Source organism: Vigna radiata, chromosome 6, assembly GCF_000741045.1.
Source record: "Vigna radiata var. radiata cultivar VC1973A chromosome 6, Vradiata_ver6, whole genome shotgun sequence".
NCBI classification, from domain to species: domain Eukaryota; kingdom Viridiplantae; phylum Streptophyta; class Magnoliopsida; order Fabales; family Fabaceae; genus Vigna; species Vigna radiata.
Window position 1 is genome coordinate 35,939,347 of NC_028356.1, and position 20,004 is coordinate 35,959,350.

Consider the following 20,004-nt stretch of genomic DNA (forward strand, 5'->3'; position numbering starts at 1 on the left):
TATGAAAATAAAAGTGCACATATTTTATTGGCAAGCAATTATAGGATGTTGTAATGTGGGGAAAAATCTGGAATAGTTTAAAAATCAAATGCAAAGTTGATGGTGGACAATTAATGCCAGATTGCTCATAACATGATCAAAATACTTTCAAGCATGTAATATAATATTCAGAGGCAAAATATGCCCAATGGTGATCGAAAAAGCCTTCAAAACTTGACAGTAAACCCATCAAGCAATTGAAACAATATATTGGAATCAAGCTACATCTCAAAATTCCATGTGGTCTCAGCAATAAGTTTGGGCGCTTTCAACTCCTCAGCCAAGTTAACAGATGCTATAATCTGTAAGACAAAGCTTAAAGTTAGAAAATATGTGTGAGAAACAACAAGATGATACTCAGGAACTACTTAATTATATTGGAGACGGAAGTCAACCCATTTAACCAAATTTAGTGCAGAAAATAGATTACAGCAGAATCCTAAAAGAGTCAAATCTACACTGATTAATTTATTAATAGAAAAACACACAAGGCATGTATGAGTCATGTACGAACGGTTCTAACTTCTAACATTTCCAAGACTAAAATATATTTTAAAGAAACGGAGAGCAAGAAAGATCACAACTCTGACCGGTATCTTGTTGTATGTACCGCCACATATTTAAGTATCTAATTAAGGCTAACAAATTTAAGGAAAAAATCAAGACTACAGTGAAGCATTGGCAACAAAATCAAATGAGAATGAAGATAGATAATCAATCAGTACACATTGCATCCCTTCTTTGACCAATTACTGTCCATTTAGGCGGCTGTATCGGATTATTTACGGCTCGCAATATTTATAGCTCACAATGTATAGATAATACGATACAGCCTTTACACTGATTCGCACCCAAGAAAGGTGAAATTTCCAGTCTCCCTCATCCATTTCCACGCAGCAAAATTGTGCCTCCTCACACATAACCAACTTCACGATAAGCTACTGGCTTCATTATATTCAAAAAAGCACAAGATGAACGACTACACCTTAGCATAACAGTCTTCATTCATAAGCTTAATCATCAGTCAACTAAGAAACCTTCCCTTAGTAAATTAACCCTTGAGGTTTCTACTACTAAAATTCAACCATGAGCGAATGCTCTAACAATATTAAATATAAAATCATATAACAAGACTCGTTCAACCAATGACCAAAATTTGTAATCATTTGCAGAAAGAGATTAAATTTAAACAACACACTAACATGCAAATTTCATCCAAAATCAACTCAAGCAAAACACAAACTCAAGAAAAAGAAAATCTTAGATTTTGGATTTACATCTAACGCAATCTCAAATTTGGGATGACCGTTACACTTCCCTCGAGCTGAAGACTAAACGTTACAATTAAGTTATCTCTCACATATATTCATTCACTAATTTAGTCCTATCATTACTCAATCTAAGATCACTAATACCTCATCCTAAAGATAGAACATATCGAACGTGGCATTATCATAACTAACCATCTGCAAACGGTCCAAACGGAGTAGCCTCATTGACCGAACAACAAAATTCTAAAACCATATTAGAATTTGGGTTTTCCTTTAAACCTCAAAAGCTAACACATGGCGTGACTAGTTTGAATTTGTCAGTAAATCCCTAGTCAAATATGAGATCCACTCCACATATCTATAAACTCTACCAGAAACATTAAAACTCAAACAAATACAAATATTATCACAAAAAACAAAACCACAACTACCATCCAAATATTGATATTCATTTGCGAATTGCCTCACCTTGAATCCAGCATTGTGTTTGGGATTCCGCGCCCACTCAACTCCCAAAACCTTGCTGGATGTCTGGTATGAAGCCCTCAACGTGTCATCACCGTAAACCTTCCTCGAAACGGCGAAATCCCACGTGTTCTTCGCCACATCATAGGTGGGTTCAATCGTGGTCAACCCCTTGTGAACATAACTATACTTCAACTTGCAGTTCCCTGAGTCCAGCGCGTAATTCGCCGAAACCTTGTTCGCGGGATCCACCACAAAGGTGCCGTCCAGTACGGTCCGGTTATCCCCCCTGCTGTGCACGTAGGACAAATTCAACGCCCTGTCTCCAACCCTAACCGTGTTCATGAAATGGAACCGAAAGTCCTGCAAGAAACAATTTCAGAAACGGCTATTATTGAAGTAGAGGAAGTGGCTAGAATATGGAATAGAACCTTTTTGGGAACGTTGTAGTCGACGATGAAGGAGCCGGGTTTCTCGACGGCGAGAGACAAGCCGGTGAGGCTGGGGCCGTTGATGAAAGTGGCTTCCGTTACGGAAGCGCGGAACTTAACGTCGGCGGCGTTGACGGCGACGGTGGCGAAAGCGGCACCGTTTTTGTCGACGTCGTACTTGCCTTTGAGCGTGGCCTTCATTGTAAACAACGGAAGGGAAGTGCGAAGAGACAAGAGGAGAATGGTTGCGCCAAACACAGTCTAATGTCACCAAACGCGGAATAATATATCGTTAAAATCCTCTGGCTTTTCGCCAGCGCCCACATTCTTTTACTTCCTTTTACTGGGCCTCGTTACTGGGTTTTCTGCTGTTAACAATCGGCCCGTTCAAAGTCAATCTGGGTTTTCTACTCTTCATTTCTCTTAAACTCCTATTTCTTTAAATTATATATTTCACTTAATTATGTCACAATTTTTTTATAAATTTAAATATTTTTAATTAAATTTTATATTTCTAATTAAATTTTGCGTTAATTAGATTTTCTTAGTTACTTTTTTTAGTTTTTCTTATAAAGATAAATTTATTATTACATAAAATAATATTGTAATTTATTTAAAAATAGTTAATAACTTTTATTCCTTTGATAGGATAATCTCATAAATTATGATAAGGGATACTCCTCAGTCAAAGAAAAAAAAAATGATAATGTAGAAAATATTGGGAACATAATATTCTCGTTGTTAACACATTTTTAATAGAAATTACTCCTTCATTTACATTAATCATAATATTATTTTATATTAATTATACTTTGTAAAGGATAATGATATTTAGACAATATTTTTTTGACAACATTTGAACATTGATTACGTGTCAATCTGTGATTGGTCAAAAATCACTCCACAATCAATAATAATAATCATAAACATTATTGTGGAGTGATTTTTGACCAATCACAGATTGACACGTAATCAATGTTCAAATGTTGTCTAAATATCATTATCCCTTTGTAAAACAAGCAATTAAAATAATATGGTAAAATAACAATTTAATCAACTAAAAAATTAAATAAAAAACTTAAACTTATATAAGCTTTGTATTTTTATCCACAAAAATATAGATTAAGAATTTAGGTTATAATGTTTTTCTCAAACTCCTTAATTAGTTGTTTTATTTGATTAATTAAAGTGATTATAACTTCTTTTTTGCATATTTCTGTTTTGAATTGTCATAAAATAAAACATTTTCTTTATATTGCATAATAATAATAATAATAAAAAAAAAGTAACTATGACTTTTCAATTAGGGTGAAGTCACTTTTGAACTTGTAGTGTAAGTGCCTCTATATTTCTAAAACAATTTCAAATTTAGACTAAATAATTATTCATAAAAAAATTGTTCAATTTTACCCTTACAAGTTTTTCAAAATATGTAAATCAAAATTGAAACACAATCTTTATTTAAATTGATTGAAGATGAAATCAAAGAAAAGGCAAAAGAATGTAAATGGATGATGGAGATAGAAAATAAATGTACTGAATATATATTTTAAAAACTTTTCAGTGTTAGCCTTTGTTTAATTATAAAAAAAAAAGATTGATTTTCATTTTCTTAATTTTTTAATGATAATTTTCGTGGTAAAAGAAAAAGGAGAATAATACGACACCGTATAGCTGAACGGCATGTATGAGTGCAAACCCTAATCTTCACGCAACCCTTATTTAAAGTCCTTGAGTTCGGCCTCTCTTTGCCGTCTTTCACAACAGCGTTGTAATTCTCGGATTTCGAATTTGTTCACATTTTCTCTTTCTCTTCCATTTCTGTTTCTGTACTGTATTGCTATTATTCTAATTAGGACATAATCTTTATTTTGTTGAATCTCTGCATTGCATTGTTTGATTCCAAAGGAATTCGATTGGTTTTGTGCATTTTTTTTTTAATTTGTTTTCTCCGTTGTTTATCGACTGCATCTGTTTTACCCTCTCCTTTTTGTATCCAAATTCAATGGCGATGGAGATATAACTGATGCACATATTTTAATGGTTGGCTTACCAGCCCATTGCACAGGTTTTGAAATTGCCATGGGTCAAATGGATCTACCGAAATGCCCTAGCTGAAAAAAAAACGATTCTTTTATGCATTTATGTGTTCTTTGTATCTGCTAGAGAGATTTGGCAATGATGATTCAAATCTTAAACCGCTTATTGATATACTGAAAAGTTGTGATGACCACATGAATTTATCTGATGCCATTCAACTTGTATTTTGGATATTTGATTCGTTTTTCTTGTTTCTTTTCCCTGTTTTTTAAGTGAATCTAATATTGTGACATAGGGTTGGCAAGTGATGCTAAAATTTCTTATCCTACACACTGAATTACTTTGTGAAGATCAAAAACTCCGCTTATTATCTGATGCCTTCCTTGTCATAACATTGTGGTGTAGAGTTCATTGTTAATTTTGATTGTCTGTGTGTTTTATTGTATGAAAAACTGTTTGATTTGATGTAAAGTTTTATTTAAATTATCAATGATGAAGAAATGCAGACGGGCGGACTGAACTGATGCCGTGTTGATTGTCTGCCACTTCCACACTTGGAATTTCTGAGATTAATTGTCGTATGTTTTATATTTAAATTGATTATGTTATTGGTTGTTTTGTCTAATGTTTTTGTTATTTTCTTTATGGGAAGTATGGCTTGTTTTTGTTAAAGATTAATCTTTCTGCTATGATGAGGTTGCATAAATATGTCTGGACATATGAAAATTCTGTGATATGATATTTGCTTCTTCTGAGCGGAGTTATTAATCCACAGTTTTTATAGCTAGATTAATTTTAGGTTATGAATTTCTCTGTTAACTGATTTCAGTTCATGGATTTTATAGCAGTACACACTTTTGACTGGCCTTGAAATCTGCCTGCCTCTTATTGCTATTCTAATTTTTTTTTTGTGGATTCTGAACTGCAGAGCTATTTTTCGAAAAATAATTTTGTATTAGGATTCAATGTGATTCCACTTTTTCTCATTGATTATAATTCCATCATGAAAGGTTTTCACATTTTTCAATTATAAGATGTTTAAAAATTTGTTGTCCTCCTGTAGTATTTTGATAGTAACATTCTATTGAAATTTCGATCGTTCAATAATGATTTGTTCTTGTAAATAGAACACTGGATTGTAAGTAGTTTAATAAATAGTTTCAATGCATGAATTTTAACTTTAGTTTTTCAAAGTTTTTTGTGATAGATTTTGTTTTTCATATTTTTTATTCAAACGAATATGCGAAATTGTCACAGAAACAAATATGTACAGTTAGAAATTTGATGGTTTCTAAAGTTTCTTTAACACAATTAAGTATTTCTACTTCATCTTCATAACTCATGACCATAGATAGAAATTGAAGTTAAAGTTGTCAAGATGTCAGGGTTCAAAAAAGTTGATAGATTAAATAACTTAAACTGATAATTTAACTTATTTCTCTATTATCCAACCCCATTGTGGTTTTAGTTGAAATAAACTTAGGTTCCGTAAACTCATAAATTTGCTTTAGAAAATAATAATTGTATTTTAAAATTTAAAAGTTTTTCCAAAAGGGTTTGAATATATTTCCCTATCGATGAATTGGGAGAGAGAATTGATGCAGGATTTAACGTGACAATTAAAAAAAATTGTTTAAAAATTTTGTTTATTTGTTAGGAAATGAAGATTATCAAAATATCTTTAAGTATTAAAAGTAATTTAAAATGATATTTATTAATGTTATATTTAATTATAAAAATGTTTATTAAGAGGAAAAAATATAAAATAATTATTAAAAAAAAATTAATTGAATTATAATTTAGTGAAATTATAGAGTAAATTTAATTAAAAATTTAATTAAATTATTAAACCCTATCACATAACCAGAGCCGCCTAAAAAGTACCAGATATATAATCACTTCATGCACCAAAACAAATAAGTAAAAGGAAAAAAGAACATGAATAAATCATCTAACTGAAACATAACAAGGCAAAGAGATGCCAGCATCCATTCCAGTTCAGATGTAAAGATGGCAGCCTGATAAATGATGGCAGTCTATCCAAGTTCCCAATTTGTTGCTACCAAATTTTATCTTTTTTATTAATACAATGCTCCTCGGGGGGTTTAAGAAAGAACAACATGAACTTCAAGTTGCTTCAGTAAAATAGCAAAAAGGTATGACAGAGTGCAAATTTCCAAGCTTTAGAGCAAACAAGAGAAATAACCTCAAGTAAACACAGCGTAAACGATCTGAACAGTTGTATAGTCCAAGGCTTTCTAAGTCTGTTTCATATGGGTCTAGCAACCCTGATTACATAATCGTTCGTTCATTTTTTGCAGGGCAGTGGTAACATTTATTTGAGCCTCTCTGTCAGCATCTTCTCCAACCCTTTGGCAATTATCCGATAACAAAACCATATTGAACATCCAAACTTAATTGGTTCAAACTTGTTTGGATGTTGAAATAGAGACAACTAGCTAGAATATATGTCAAACACAGAGACCAAGATCTTCCACATATAACAAGGATATAAATGAGTGTGTTGCACTCAAACAAAAGTACTTCTCTATTTTTGCCCCTAAAATGACAAACACACTGTTTGTTGCTTGCAGCTTTCCACCAGTAATTGTCTTTTGGGCTATCCCACCGGATGTCCTCTTCTGAGGGATACTCACAATATATATGTCTTGGCTTGTTGCAAGTAAATCATGTCATCATCTCTTCTTGATGTCTGAATGAACTTGTCTTTTTGATTCTTCATAACTTGTCCCTTATCCTTCGTTTGCTCTATCACTTTCGGGAAGTCATCAATCTTTAGTTAGATGAGTGCTCTCAATATATTATGATGCAAGCTCCGCTTAAACTCCTTGCACTTCCATTTATCACTAATATTGTAGGTATAAAATTGGGCCAAATACTTGAATCTCCTTATAAGCATGCACAATCAAAAGTTATGTCTCCCATTTGAGCCTAGCATTGGTAGGAAAGTATCTCTCAGAATTTGGTCTCGAAGACCTCCTACAGACCTCTCTTTCGGCATCCTCATTTGCAAATTGTGCAACCCATACTCTGCCTCCCTAGCCAACATGTAAGTAGCAAAGAATAATATTTGCTCTTCAGTGTATTTAATGGCCTTAAAGATCTTCTCATTATTACATATCCAATCGTCCGTTTTGTTTCTCGTAGCTTTCCCGTTTTTTATTTCCACTCACTCATCATAATCCTATCATGTTCAACGGAAATGCTACAACAGACGAAGCTGATGACTGGATATGTAACAATAAGATCTTTAAGGTCATTGAATACACTAAAGGGTAGAATTAGTCTTCGAAGAGAAGAAGTGTTGGTGCCACGGTATGTAGATGAGGACGGATGCCCAAGGAGAGGTCACCAATTGAGAGAACTTTATGACCACATTCTTTGAGAGGTACTTTCTTGCCAGTGCTATGCTCGAGTGGGAGGCAAAATCTTTTATTGTGCAACATGGAAATATGATTCTGCATAGTCCACCTTGATTTCTCGAGCAATGTCGATGTTCCTATCCCTTACAGACCTTATTCCTTGATCAGTCCCTCTTTTTGAATCGACCTTTATTAACAGGTTAAATAGGTGTTGTAACACTATTTAGGATCCCTTTCGAATGATTTTTTATCACTTGATGACGAACTGAGCGACAACGAAGATGTGGACTTGTCATCAATGTATCCTTTGCCCTCTCGGCAAAAAGAGTATTCCAAAGATATGTTGATGATAAACATTATTACCTTGAGAAGAAATAATGGAGTGTCAAACGATGTACATACAGAGTAAAAAAATGGTGAAAATAACGAGACAACCTAATCCCTATTTGTAGACATTATTGAAGACATGTGGCGTTCTCATAAACATTAGATATGGCATTGTCCATCAGTAAAGGGCAGGTGATACTTAACCTTTGACATCAAACCTAACAACACGTTTAACGAGGCAGTATGACCCTTCATCGTCAATCGTCATATCATTTAACAAGTTAAACAGATATAGTGATTGATGAGACTTCGGTACGATTCACGGAGTAACACAATATTTCATCATCAATTGTCGTATCAATAAACCTTTTTAGCTTGTTGACTTGAGTCTAAACTCAAGACTTAGGAGATCTGTGTAATATATTTGTTCTAATCGAACAATACTAGAGTCGTCAAAATGGGTCACAACCCGCGACCCAACCCGGCTCACTACTGGTTCGGGCCTGGGTTGGGTTTGAAAAAATTGAATTTTTTTTATGCAAGTCAAATTTCAACCCGATCATTTAAACCCGACTCATGTGATAACAATGGAGAGAAATGTTGCGACAAGGTTGGGAATGCAAGAATCAATGATTGCGCTTGTAAATCATATGCAGCATGAATAAAAATTACATTCTATGAAAATCAAAGATGGACTAACGTAGAAGGAGGATAAGAAAAATAGCTATAAAGAATGAAAAAAAAGAAAGTAACATGTTCAAAAACTATTATATAACTAGAAAAAAAAATATACTTTTACATATTTTTTTTTTAATTTTTTATATTTATTCAATGCCATCTTTCCTTACTTTTTTTCACTTTAACTTTTTTCTCAAAAAAAAATACAAAAATTCATATTTTTAAAACTATTTTATTATTGTACTAGTTATTATATAACTAAAAATATAATAATAATTTTTTAAAAAAATTATACTTTTACACATAAATTTTTTATATTTATTTGATATTTTTTTACTTTTTATTTTTTTCTTTCTTAAAAAACACAAAATATTATTCTTTTATTACCGTTTTATTTTTATAACCTGTCTCAAATGAATATAAATATATATCATCATATTATTATTATTTTTTTTAATCATTGTCATATTTGTACATTTATCGTAGAGTGATGCAACGAAAATTCAAAAGCAATAATTGTCATAGAATGAACATGACAACAATTAAAAAAAAAAAAAACATTATAGTTAAAGACAATTGCATAAATATCATCAATTACTGGTCAATAATGGTTGTAGAAGAACTTATGTGATTTAGAGTTGTCAATTTAATATTTTGTACTTGTACATTAGAAGAAGTAAATGAGAATAAATTTTAAAAAAATTATATGACTATTTTTATTCTTAAAGAAAAATATTGGTAAGAGGTATTATCATGAAGTCTTGTTAGTTATTTTATAATGAATATTTCCGGTCTATTTGGTGTGGAAAAATAACCAGGCAAAGAAAAAAAATAGCAAATTGCAAATTCCATGTTTTGGAAGTGAAGAAACTATGAAAAGAAATTTAAAAACTGTGTAGAATTACACTCTCAAACATCAATTATATAAAACAATATGATCGATTATGTTTTTTTTTTCCGAAAAAAAAATTACCATAATAATTCATTATATGTAATTAATTATATATTGATTATTTATAAAATGTTTATTTTTTTATTCTTATTTAAAAGTTTCATTCTCACTTCTACTTTATTTGCTTTTTACCAAAAACATATATTTATATATGTAATAAATTTTATGCTTTATATAAATATCTTAATTTTGATATGTTGACTCAACCATAATGTTATTTTTTTAATTAAACTAAAATGCAATTATAGTCTAGTTAATCGTTGTCTAAAAAATGTTAAATAATAATAAAAAGATAAAGTTAAATTATGTATGAGATATTTTACAATAATGAATAAAAACATAATGAAAAAGAGGTAATATGAAATGTTAAAGATTACATAAGATTAATAGTGTATGCGACACTCTAAAAATTAAATCATCTACTATGCTATAAATTCATCAAAAGGCTTCAAAGTTTATAATAATAAATAATACAACATAAAATACATAATATAGTAATATTACAAGTCTAGTTAAAATTTTATATATATATATATATATATATATATATATGATCTTCAATGTTCTTATACTTAAAATTATATTTATTCGTATGCATAATATAGTAACAATACATAATTTTTAAGCAATTCAAATGATCTATCTAATTAAAAACATTATAAAAGATTATTTGTCAAATCAAATCCAATAACACTCAAGTTTAAGTAGTCAAACAAATTTTCAACCAACAACAATCTCTTTACAAAATCAATATACTGTGACTATGTCATATTTACATCCAAATCACGTATCAATAAGATTTTATGTTAAAAAATATAAATAGTTGATCTTATCCTAGAACATAATTCCCAAATATGACAAAATTTTTAATATATGATTATTAAAATTGAAAATCACTTTTCTTAACCGATCATACAAAAATTGATTATAAAATTATAAGTAAAATAAAAGAAGAAAAAATGTATAAAATAAATAAAAATTATCTATCTAAAATTTTGATGAGTATAAAAATTCTTTAGCTTCTTAGCTATTGTGATATGTAAAGAAGACATAAAATATGGAGAAATAAAGTTAGAGAGAAGCATAAAAAGGAATTTTAGAGTTGAAAAAGAAAGAAAAAAGAGTGGGGATTGAGAAATACGGGTCTCCCATGTGTGATAGTTTGTTGTAAAAAATCTAATTTTGCAATTATAATTGTTTATATTTAAATTCTGAATTTAAATTTTTTCTTAAATGACATTTTTCTTCAGTTTATTTTTTCAAAAATTAAAACAACAATAAAAAAATAAATATTCTTATTAATTTAAAACAAAATGGACACATTCACAATGTACACTCTAAGTATTACTTAAAAATGCAATTTGATTCACTTATAATTAAAATTTAGTTGCTTCATGAAACACTTAAGAAAGCAAATATATATATTCTTATAATTAAAATCCAATTCGCCCTATATTGTTATTGTTTTTTTGGATTTAAATGTATTTCTGGAGGGAATTTTGAAACTAGAGCATGATTTCAACCTAAAGAAAAGGGGATTGAAGTTGAAATCATTAAGATAAAATGATGGTCTCACCGCATAGTGTCAAAACAACTCCTAACATTAGATAACAAAATTGGTTAAGCAGATCCAATAAATGCTGCTACTGTTCTGTATAAAAAAGAAAAAAACATAAAACACCTAAAACGGGAAAAAAAAACATTTACAAAGTACGACCAAAATGTATTTACATCTACCGACAGAAACTCTCTCCAATTAATCTTCTACAGTCTGGATCTCACCCATCATGATACGGTTACTCACAACGTTAAATCCCAAAACTGAAGGGCTAACCTTTTTCCCCTTCTTACCTTTCTTCTTTCCACCACCTTTAGAGGATCCTTCAGTCAAGTCAACATCCTGCGTATCTGCATTAGCTGAAGCTGTCCATGCCGCACCATGTCCACCAACTTTCTTCTCACTCCTACTCTGAAAAGCTATGTCCAAAACATCCGATGGTAACAACTCCTTGTAATTCAGGAACTTATCAATGAATTCATGGTCAGGATCATATGATCCAAGGTTTTCTATGAGGAGCAGTTCAGCTTCCGATCTGGATTGCTTCAAGCAAAATTCAAGGAAACTTGTATCTGCAATAATCACCATGGACCCCCACCAAAAAGATTTAGTTAAAAAAAAACAATTTATGGTGTTTAAAAAATCAAATACTTTCAATCAGAAACGCGAGATTCAAGCAAAGTGGTTACAGTAACAGAGCCCAATTCATGGTGTCATTTAAAATGTTCAATTCAAAACCGACAAGCCTTAACGATTGACATACCTTTTGAACCTATAAGCCTAACACACTCATTCTCACACCAATCTCTGAAATCCGTGGCCTCTGAAAATGTGACAAATAATTTCATCATTTAGAACATTGTCAAAAGATCCAGGCAGGATATCATGCAATCAGCAAGTACAATAAACAAATAATAAAGTATCTTTGTTTTACCAGAATGCTTTGTCATGGCATCTTTTTTCAATTTCAGCATTGATTGAGAAGAGGCCGGTGATGATGCTAGAGACCGTTCAGCTTGTTTACCACTCACTGATTTCTGTCTTGTCAATAGTCCGGGGGAATTACCTTTCGAGCTTACGTTTTTTGAACCCCAACTCCCTTGGCTAGCAAGCTGAGGGAAATCAGACCTGCTCAAAGGGACAAGTAAATCAGCCACAGCTCACCAACTATGTTACCAAAACTGGATGTTTCAAGACCCAACACATATCCATCTACTATCACTTCAGACTAAAGTTTTAAATCGAACTCCACACTATTTTATGCGAATGATCAAAGTAGTCCAAGTGGGAACGGGGGCAACACACCATTTTCCAATCCCACAAGGTGAAATGACAGAAGGAACGGGAACAGATTTACTACAGTATAAAAGTTAAAGATGAGTAATTAATTTCTTCACATTTTACCAACAGTCAAATTTCATGTTTAGTACAGACGGAAATTTTTTTTACAGATGCCAAACCAGGAGTTTCATAACAAGAACAAGAACATACTTTCAATTTTCAACACCATAAATAATATAGAGGGACTAAATTAGCAAATCATCTAACAAGAGAAACAAAAAATGGATGTGTATGACATTCTTCCGTGTGTAATATTTTGAGACGTATAGATGTGTTAATATTTGAGCAAATCATCTAACAAGAGAAACAAAAAATGGATGGTTATCACATTCTTCCGTGTGCAATATTTGAGACGTATAGATGTGTTAATTAGTTGCAATGCTACAGCAAACATTTCTAAACAAAAATGCGTTACAAGTCAAAAAAAGCTTATAATAAAAAATAAGAATGGAAGTTCTAGATAAAAAGTTTGAGTAAATTTTTCAAACGCAAAAACAAAGAGATAGAGATCATACTGCTTAGCATCTTGCTTAGATTGCTCCATTGGACCCCAGAACAAATCATCATCTCCTTTGTATTTTGATTGAGAAGCTTGGGTATTTATCTGAATTGGAGAAGCAGTTTTAGATGGAGAGGATGCTGAAACTGACCATGAAGAAGCACTATTCCGTGTAGACTGGGTAGGCTGAGATTTTGGAGGCGGAGGCACTGGGCTAACAGGAATTGCAGAAGAGGACTTTTTCTCCTGTTCCTTTAGAATGTCCCTCAATGAAGTTGGTTTTGGAACCCTACCGGAATCAGTAGACCATGCTGGAGAAGGAGACAAGCTTGGTGGTTCTCGCTCTCCTTTCCAAAGAACAAAATCACTGAAAGAGGGTCCTGCAGGGATGACAGGCAACTCTTCCTTTTCCTGCTGTGCCAAGCGGGAGTTTTTTCCCTTTTCATTGGGGCTTGAAGCTATGGGTACATCAGATGATGCAATGGGCAATGAAGCTTTAGTTCCTGAACCCTTCGATTTTGTTGACTTTTTTCGGCTTCTTTTAGTATCTTTCGCCTCAATAAAATGGCCGTCATCCAATGACTCTGATTGTACAACTATATTATGTGAGGGCAATATACTATCTGGAACCTCAGCATCTATTTCATTAGATTTCTTTAGAACTTCTTCTGCTAATAGATCATGTAGAGGGCTTTTCTTGCTCTTGACATTTTGAGAAGTTTCAGATTTAACAGGATTCTCAGTATTGCCTCCTTCTCTGACACTGTCACTAGATACCTTCAAGGAGTCCGGAGTGGCTACAATCCCAGCCCAGGGAGTTGCTAGGCTCATTGAATTGACAGAAACAGCAACATCAGATACTAGTGTTTCGGTCTCTGCCTTCCTTTTTTCTTCCTGTTGAATTTCTAAGAAAGATTTCGGTTTGACACCTGGAGCAGGTTTCCAAGCTCGTCCGGCAGGTACCTCAGTTTTCTGTGTCAAAAATGTAGTTGAAATGGCCTCACCTACACCAACTGTTTCAGCTATCTTTCCAGTAATAATACCAGACCAGCCACCAGCATGTTGGTGATCACCAGTCTCTGAGACAGCACTTCCAGTCCGTGTTCCCTTAACTCTTGTTTGTTGCATATTTGTATCATCTAACGATTCGTCAATCTTAGCTTCCCTAAAATCACTTAACTTCGCCATTTCAGTTTCTGACTGCTTTGATGGCTGCAAAGTCAAATTTTTTACCGCTCCCTTTGTTTGATCAAAAGACTGAGATTTGGTTGATTTTTGCTTCTTAGATTTCTTCTCACTAGCCTTTTTAGGTTCTTGAGCTTCAATCTTTCTTATGTCTCCCAGAGATGGCTCAGATACAATGCCGCCGTTCCCAGCATGATGCTCTTGATTCACAATATCCAATTTGGTCTTCACCTCCGTACCAGGACCACTCACTGGTGGTGACACATTAGATACAGTTGTAGATAAGGCAATGCTGGATGCAAAAGACTCCACATTTCCAGAAATTTCCCCAGGCTTAGAAGTTGAGGTCACAACCACAGCATCAGGCCTAAAATTGCTGGGTGGCACCTGTTCCACTGACTTAGCAGCATAATCAGAAGGAGAAAGAGATGCAATGAGGGGTTCCTCTTTGAATCTGTTCAGTTCAAGCAATGCAGAACCATCAGCCTGAGTTGATGATACTGGAAATGATTCCTTCTGATGCTGATCGATAATTTGTTCAGTAAGATTAGGGCCCCAATTTTCTGGATGAGCATCGCCAAATAATTGGTGCGGAAGACGTAAAGAAGATTGGCTGCTTACATTAGAACTTGTATCTTGACTAACTTTAGGTGGTAGATTCAAAGAATTAGAATTATGCTCATTATGCACATTGGAGATTGGTGTCTGAGAGCTCATGGGAAAAACCTCTTGTTGTGGTTGAACTAGAGAAGGATCCACACGCAAATTACCTATTGGTAATACACCTTGCAACTGTCCATAAGATAAATTGCTGAAGAGCTGGCCAGACGGTTGGTCTTGCAACACTTGAGAAAGCAATTGTTGTTGTTGTTGCCGTAGCAGCTGCTGCTGCTCCTCCTGTTTCTGTTGTTGCTTCAGCAATAGAAGTTTATCAATCAAGGGGATCTGCTGTGATTGAGCAGCCGCTTGAGAATGCAGTTGCAACAAGTACTGCTGTTGCAACATATTCAATATCTGAGGATCTTGTGATAAACCTGAAGAAAGTAGCTTCTCCGCTGTCAAAGGGTTATTTGGGTTATCAGAAGCAGCTTGAGACAGTAAATTGCTTAAAGACAAGTGGTTTTGTGCTGGCAGCCTTTGCTGCTGAATTCCAAATGGCATTTGAGGAAAATTCGGATCATGAAGCATGTCAATTTTATTCTGCAGGGGATCCAATGCACCTTGTAAGGGATAATTAGGCCAGCCAGCAGCACCATTATTTAGGCCAGCAGATGTCCTATCAGATAAACCTTGGATGATTGACATTAACTCGGAATTTTGGGATTGAGGTTGCCGAGAGTTATCACTCACTGAAGACAATAGTTTAGAATGCATGGAGGCATCTGGAACAACCTCCGGCTTTGGAGCAAACGAAGCTGCATCACGCCCTGGCCAGTAAGGGTAGGGACTAGGCAAGGACCGTTGTCGTTCAAGTGCCATCCTCTTAGCAAGCAAGTAAAGATTTCCATTATCAACTGCTGATGTACCCATATTACCAGGATTATTTCCAACAAACCCTTGTAAACCTGAATTGAATATATCAACATCAATGTCAAGCCTAAACATCTCAAAACATGGTAGGGTACAAAAATGAAAAAGATTTCAAGAGAAATATCAACGAAGGGAAAATTATTATAGCTTAATTATCAAAAAAATGAATGCTAAAATAACCAAGTAAGAACAGGTAAGAACCTTCTGACAATGCCAGGCCATCAAGGGGAGGACTGTTCTTGCTACCAGACATGAGTGACTCCAGAAACCTATTTTCAGCTTCAGTATCAGGATTTGGACGATGCCTAGAATCACTTCGCAAAATGTCAAGCTCATTCAAACCAGTAAGAGTATTCCCAAATGTACTGGAAATTTGTCGGGCAGGAATATCTGTGAAGTCATTTGGCTTTGGTGTAGAAAACCCAGGTGGAGGTCGAGCTTTAGCTCGTAAATGGGGCATGGCATCACCAAGAGACAACCATGGTGAGTCAGCTGCTGAATTTTCCAGACGAACAGGTAAATCGATACCAAAATACCCAGCCTCAAACCATCCAATAATATCAATTCCTTTAAATGGACCTTGGATTAGACCCTTAGGATCTTTATACAAAAGGGATAACTCCTCTGGAGCAGTCTGTTGAACTCTTCTGATTTCAAGTTCACTATCCAAAATGCCAGACAACTGCCTCTTAATAACAGGATCTTCACTAGCTTGCCACTTACCTACTTCTTTGGAGTCAGATAAATAACCCAAATTATTTTCCCACTGATTATGAGGATCTTTTGGCTGGAGTGAGTTCAGATCCGATTTTCTCAATCTAACATCACTAGTTACATCTCTACCATCGTGAAACTGGGCAGCATGATCACCAAGTGGCATTGTTCGCCATGAAGCACCAGCATGAACAGAAGTATTTCCTTCAAATGATGAATCTTTATTACTGGAAACCTCTTCAGGCACTTTGTAAGAACCTCCATCTTCACCTCTATCTGTTCATTAAATATATTATGACAATCTAGTGGAAAGTAGAGACAGAAAATTACACTCATGAAAAGCCAGAGACCATAGGGTGGCATATATAAGTAAGGAGAACACCATTTAAGTTGATAGAGGAATCCATAAAATGTGAAATTTGACATTGTTCACATAGTTGAAATCGAATACATAAATGGGAGGGGAAATTAGTAGTCAAGCTTGTTTAAGGCCATGTAAACCCACTTATTAGACCAGTGAATCTTCAGAATTGAGGGTTTATAAAGAAGTTGCTTCATGGAAATATGGGTCAAAACCTTACTCTGTTTAAGGGTCAAATCCTCATTCTACAATTCCCTCTACAAGGGTAAGAAAAAACCTAGTTCCAAAGTTACCAGCATCCAAACCTATCTACGAGTACATAAATGTATATGCAGAGTTTACCTTGGAAAGGTGCACTTCCAGGCTTCATTCTTCTTGTGTGAGTAAAATCTGTTGACCTTCCATCTTTTGGAACCTGAGGAGCACTGCTGCTAATTATCTCCCCTTTGTCAATTCCATTCAAGACAGCCTATTCAAAAAAAAAAGCTCACACCAAACCACTAGAGAAAAGACAATTGCATTCAATAACTAAAAAACAAACCAACGAAACCAATTACCAGTTCCTCAGGATTTGGTGCCAGAATAGCTAGAGGCTCCAAGGGTTCATCCTGAGTAAGATTAAGTACCTGCACAAAATCATCAACTAGTTTTCTATTTGTACCCATACCATTCACTCTGTACACATCAAGCAATTTTGTCCTGTTATATCTAAAGGGGTTCAGTTCTTCAAGTCCACTTTGAACCTTTTCCAATGCAGTTCCAGAGTATGTGCTACTCAAAGAGCTAGCAAGGGAACCAGTACGTCCATGTCCAATACTAGAAACTGGGGGTGTATTCTCCCCACGACCACGCCCATAGGAAAATGTAGAGACTGGTTTGTTTGGGGTTGTATGGGAAGGATCTACCCTTGCACGGCCCTGTGAGTAGTTAGGTCTCCATGGCCGATAGTGTTCTCCCTCCTTCTCGTCCTTTCCCTGACTGGAAATGTTAGTCATACCTTTTTCCAAATGTATATCACCATCCTTTCCAGAGTCACTCCATTTTTCACGGATGCCTTCTGGCTCCTTGTCATCAGGACCCCAGCGGGTGTTCCACTTACTTTCACGCCTCTGGTCAAAGTTAGTTTCTCTGTTTCCTGAATCATTCCATCTGTGATTATCAGATGCACCACGCCGTGCTTCTGCAAAGTTCCTTGCAGACATATTATCTGTCCATCGATCCACTCTGCGAGAATCACCTAGGTCTTTGTCCCCATCTCTCCAACGATCCTTCCGAATGGAGGACTTGGTGTCTCTCTCCTCATCACGCCAACGATCACGACGTCCACTTTCTGAGTCAAACATGGATGGCCTAAAGACATCCCTTTTCTTATGGACATCATGCACATCCTCTCCGTTTCCAGATGTCTTGACAGTCTCTGAGCGATGGCCATAAGGTGGGTTCGAGACCATGTGGTTCTCCTGAATAGTTAGAAAAGGAAAATGCCAAAAACAAAAAACATTAGTAATTGAAAATTATTCCTGGAAGGTTAACGCTGCCCCTTACGTCTGATTTAGAGACAACATCTAGAAATTATCCACAGACAACGATACAAAAATTTGCAGAACTAGTTAAGCACACACCACAGATCCTGTTCCAAGTTTATTCTCCCCCGGCTTTGGCAGAAGCCACTGTGGTGAGAGTGGAATGGAATTGTCAGATCCTGGGGCATCTGTACAAAACGGTAAAAGCATCAGTCAATGAAAAGAAAATGAAGATTCTAACCATTAAGTTCAAAAAATATAACGCGTGTTGTACAGGAAACTGATTAAAAATATATAACAAACACGTATGCAATCCTCAACCAAATACGAAGTTTAAAAATAAATAAAAGAAATATACAATTTCGATCAAAGGGCTAAATAGGAGGAAAGTGTTTCAAGTAAAAGTTAACAGAATAACATGGCAGCAACATAAATCTGAAACTATGTTTCTTTACCTATTCTGGTAAAAAAAATTGAGGACAGAACCGTAACGAAACTAACATAATATCCCTCACTGTAAACCCCAATAGCCAATTCCAGCATTCACAACGACGAACTCAAACTTCAAAAACCGGCTAACTTTGCTGCAGTGTAAAGCTCCAAACTTCTAAAAACCACAGTTTAGAAGAAAAAGGACACACACAAGATAATATTGAAAAAAATCAAAATCCAAAAAAAAATTCAAATGTAGTTGAGAAAATAGCAAAAATGAAAAGCCCTCGGTAGTAAAAACAAAAGATTATTGAATGTCATTTCCGTTTCGGAACCATTGAAGCCGTTCTGTCATCCTAAACGAACAAAAAATAAAAACCCTAAACTCTCACCCGTAAACGAAGTGCATTTCGGTTGTTCACGAAAACGAAAGGAAGAAAAATAAATAAAGGTTTGGGGAAACTAGGGTTTAGAGAAGCAAGTGATAAACCACAACTGAATAAAATAAAAGAAAAAGAGAACTCAAGCGACGAAGGAGAAGAGACAAAACAATGGAAGCTAAGACACATAAATCGCCGGATTCCAATCCAAAGCAAAAACGAAATTAGAAATGAAAGGAAGAGAGAGAGGGAGAGAAATGAAACCTTTGGAGATCTGCAATGGCGGTGCGACGGAGAGCTGGTGGCGATTGTCGGAGGTGGCGCGTTGTTCAGCCATGGATGATCAGCGAGAGTTGGAAGGAACGAATGAAACGAGCGAGTGAGCACTGTGCGAACGAAAACCCTTCTTTGTGAGAAAAACCAAACTGGGAGGCCAAGGGGAATATAGGTTAACCCTTTCAACACACTTCATAATATGTGCTAGGGTGCACGATAAGACCCTGCGACCCACGCGCGCACATTACTGCTAACCCCTGTGATTCTCGGGAAGAAACGGCCACGCGCCTTGGACCCGTCCGTGTCCGACCCGCCGCGGGTTTTCAAGGACGTGTATCTCACGCGTCTCTTGAATTATGAAAGATTCTCGTAATGTTGAAAATGAAATTTCCCTCGTATTTTTTTTTTTTTTCATTATCATTGGTGCGCATTTCTCCCATGACCCGATTTTTACGAAACGACTTTCGTTTCGTAGTGAATGGTAGATAATTATCAAATAAAATTCAAAACTTATAAACTTCTTCTATTGCTATACTTTTAATCAATAAAAAACTATATTATTTTTTCTTTTCGATTTATATTTTTATTCTTTACATATTATCCTATTTAGAAAAGATGT

General features: G+C 34.7%; 2 protein-coding genes across 2 annotated transcripts; both read right to left on the reverse strand.

Moving 5' to 3' along the window:
• Window positions 1-2,500, reverse strand: LOC106763973 (outer envelope pore protein 24, chloroplastic). The gene is made up of 3 exons (XM_014648163.2): window positions 2,207-2,500; window positions 1,779-2,138; window positions 1-341 (listed from the first exon to the last, which is right to left on the reverse strand). Exons 1-3 carry the CDS (start codon window positions 2,405-2,407, stop codon window positions 261-263), a joined length of 642 nt encoding a protein of 213 aa, XP_014503649.1. The 5' UTR covers window positions 2,408-2,500; the 3' UTR covers window positions 1-260.
• An 8,666-nt stretch (window positions 2,501-11,166) lies between these two features.
• LOC106764672 lies at window positions 11,167-19,583 on the reverse strand. Its single transcript, XM_014648999.2, has 9 exons — window positions 19,374-19,583; window positions 18,397-18,485; window positions 17,332-18,234; window positions 17,117-17,243; window positions 15,901-16,689; window positions 13,001-15,734; window positions 12,079-12,272; window positions 11,908-11,967; window positions 11,167-11,716 (listed from the first exon to the last, which is right to left on the reverse strand). Exons 1-9 carry the CDS (start codon window positions 19,444-19,446, stop codon window positions 11,343-11,345), a joined length of 5,343 nt encoding a protein of 1,780 aa, XP_014504485.1. The 5' UTR covers window positions 19,447-19,583; the 3' UTR covers window positions 11,167-11,342.
• Between the last annotated feature and the right edge of the window lie 421 nt (window positions 19,584-20,004).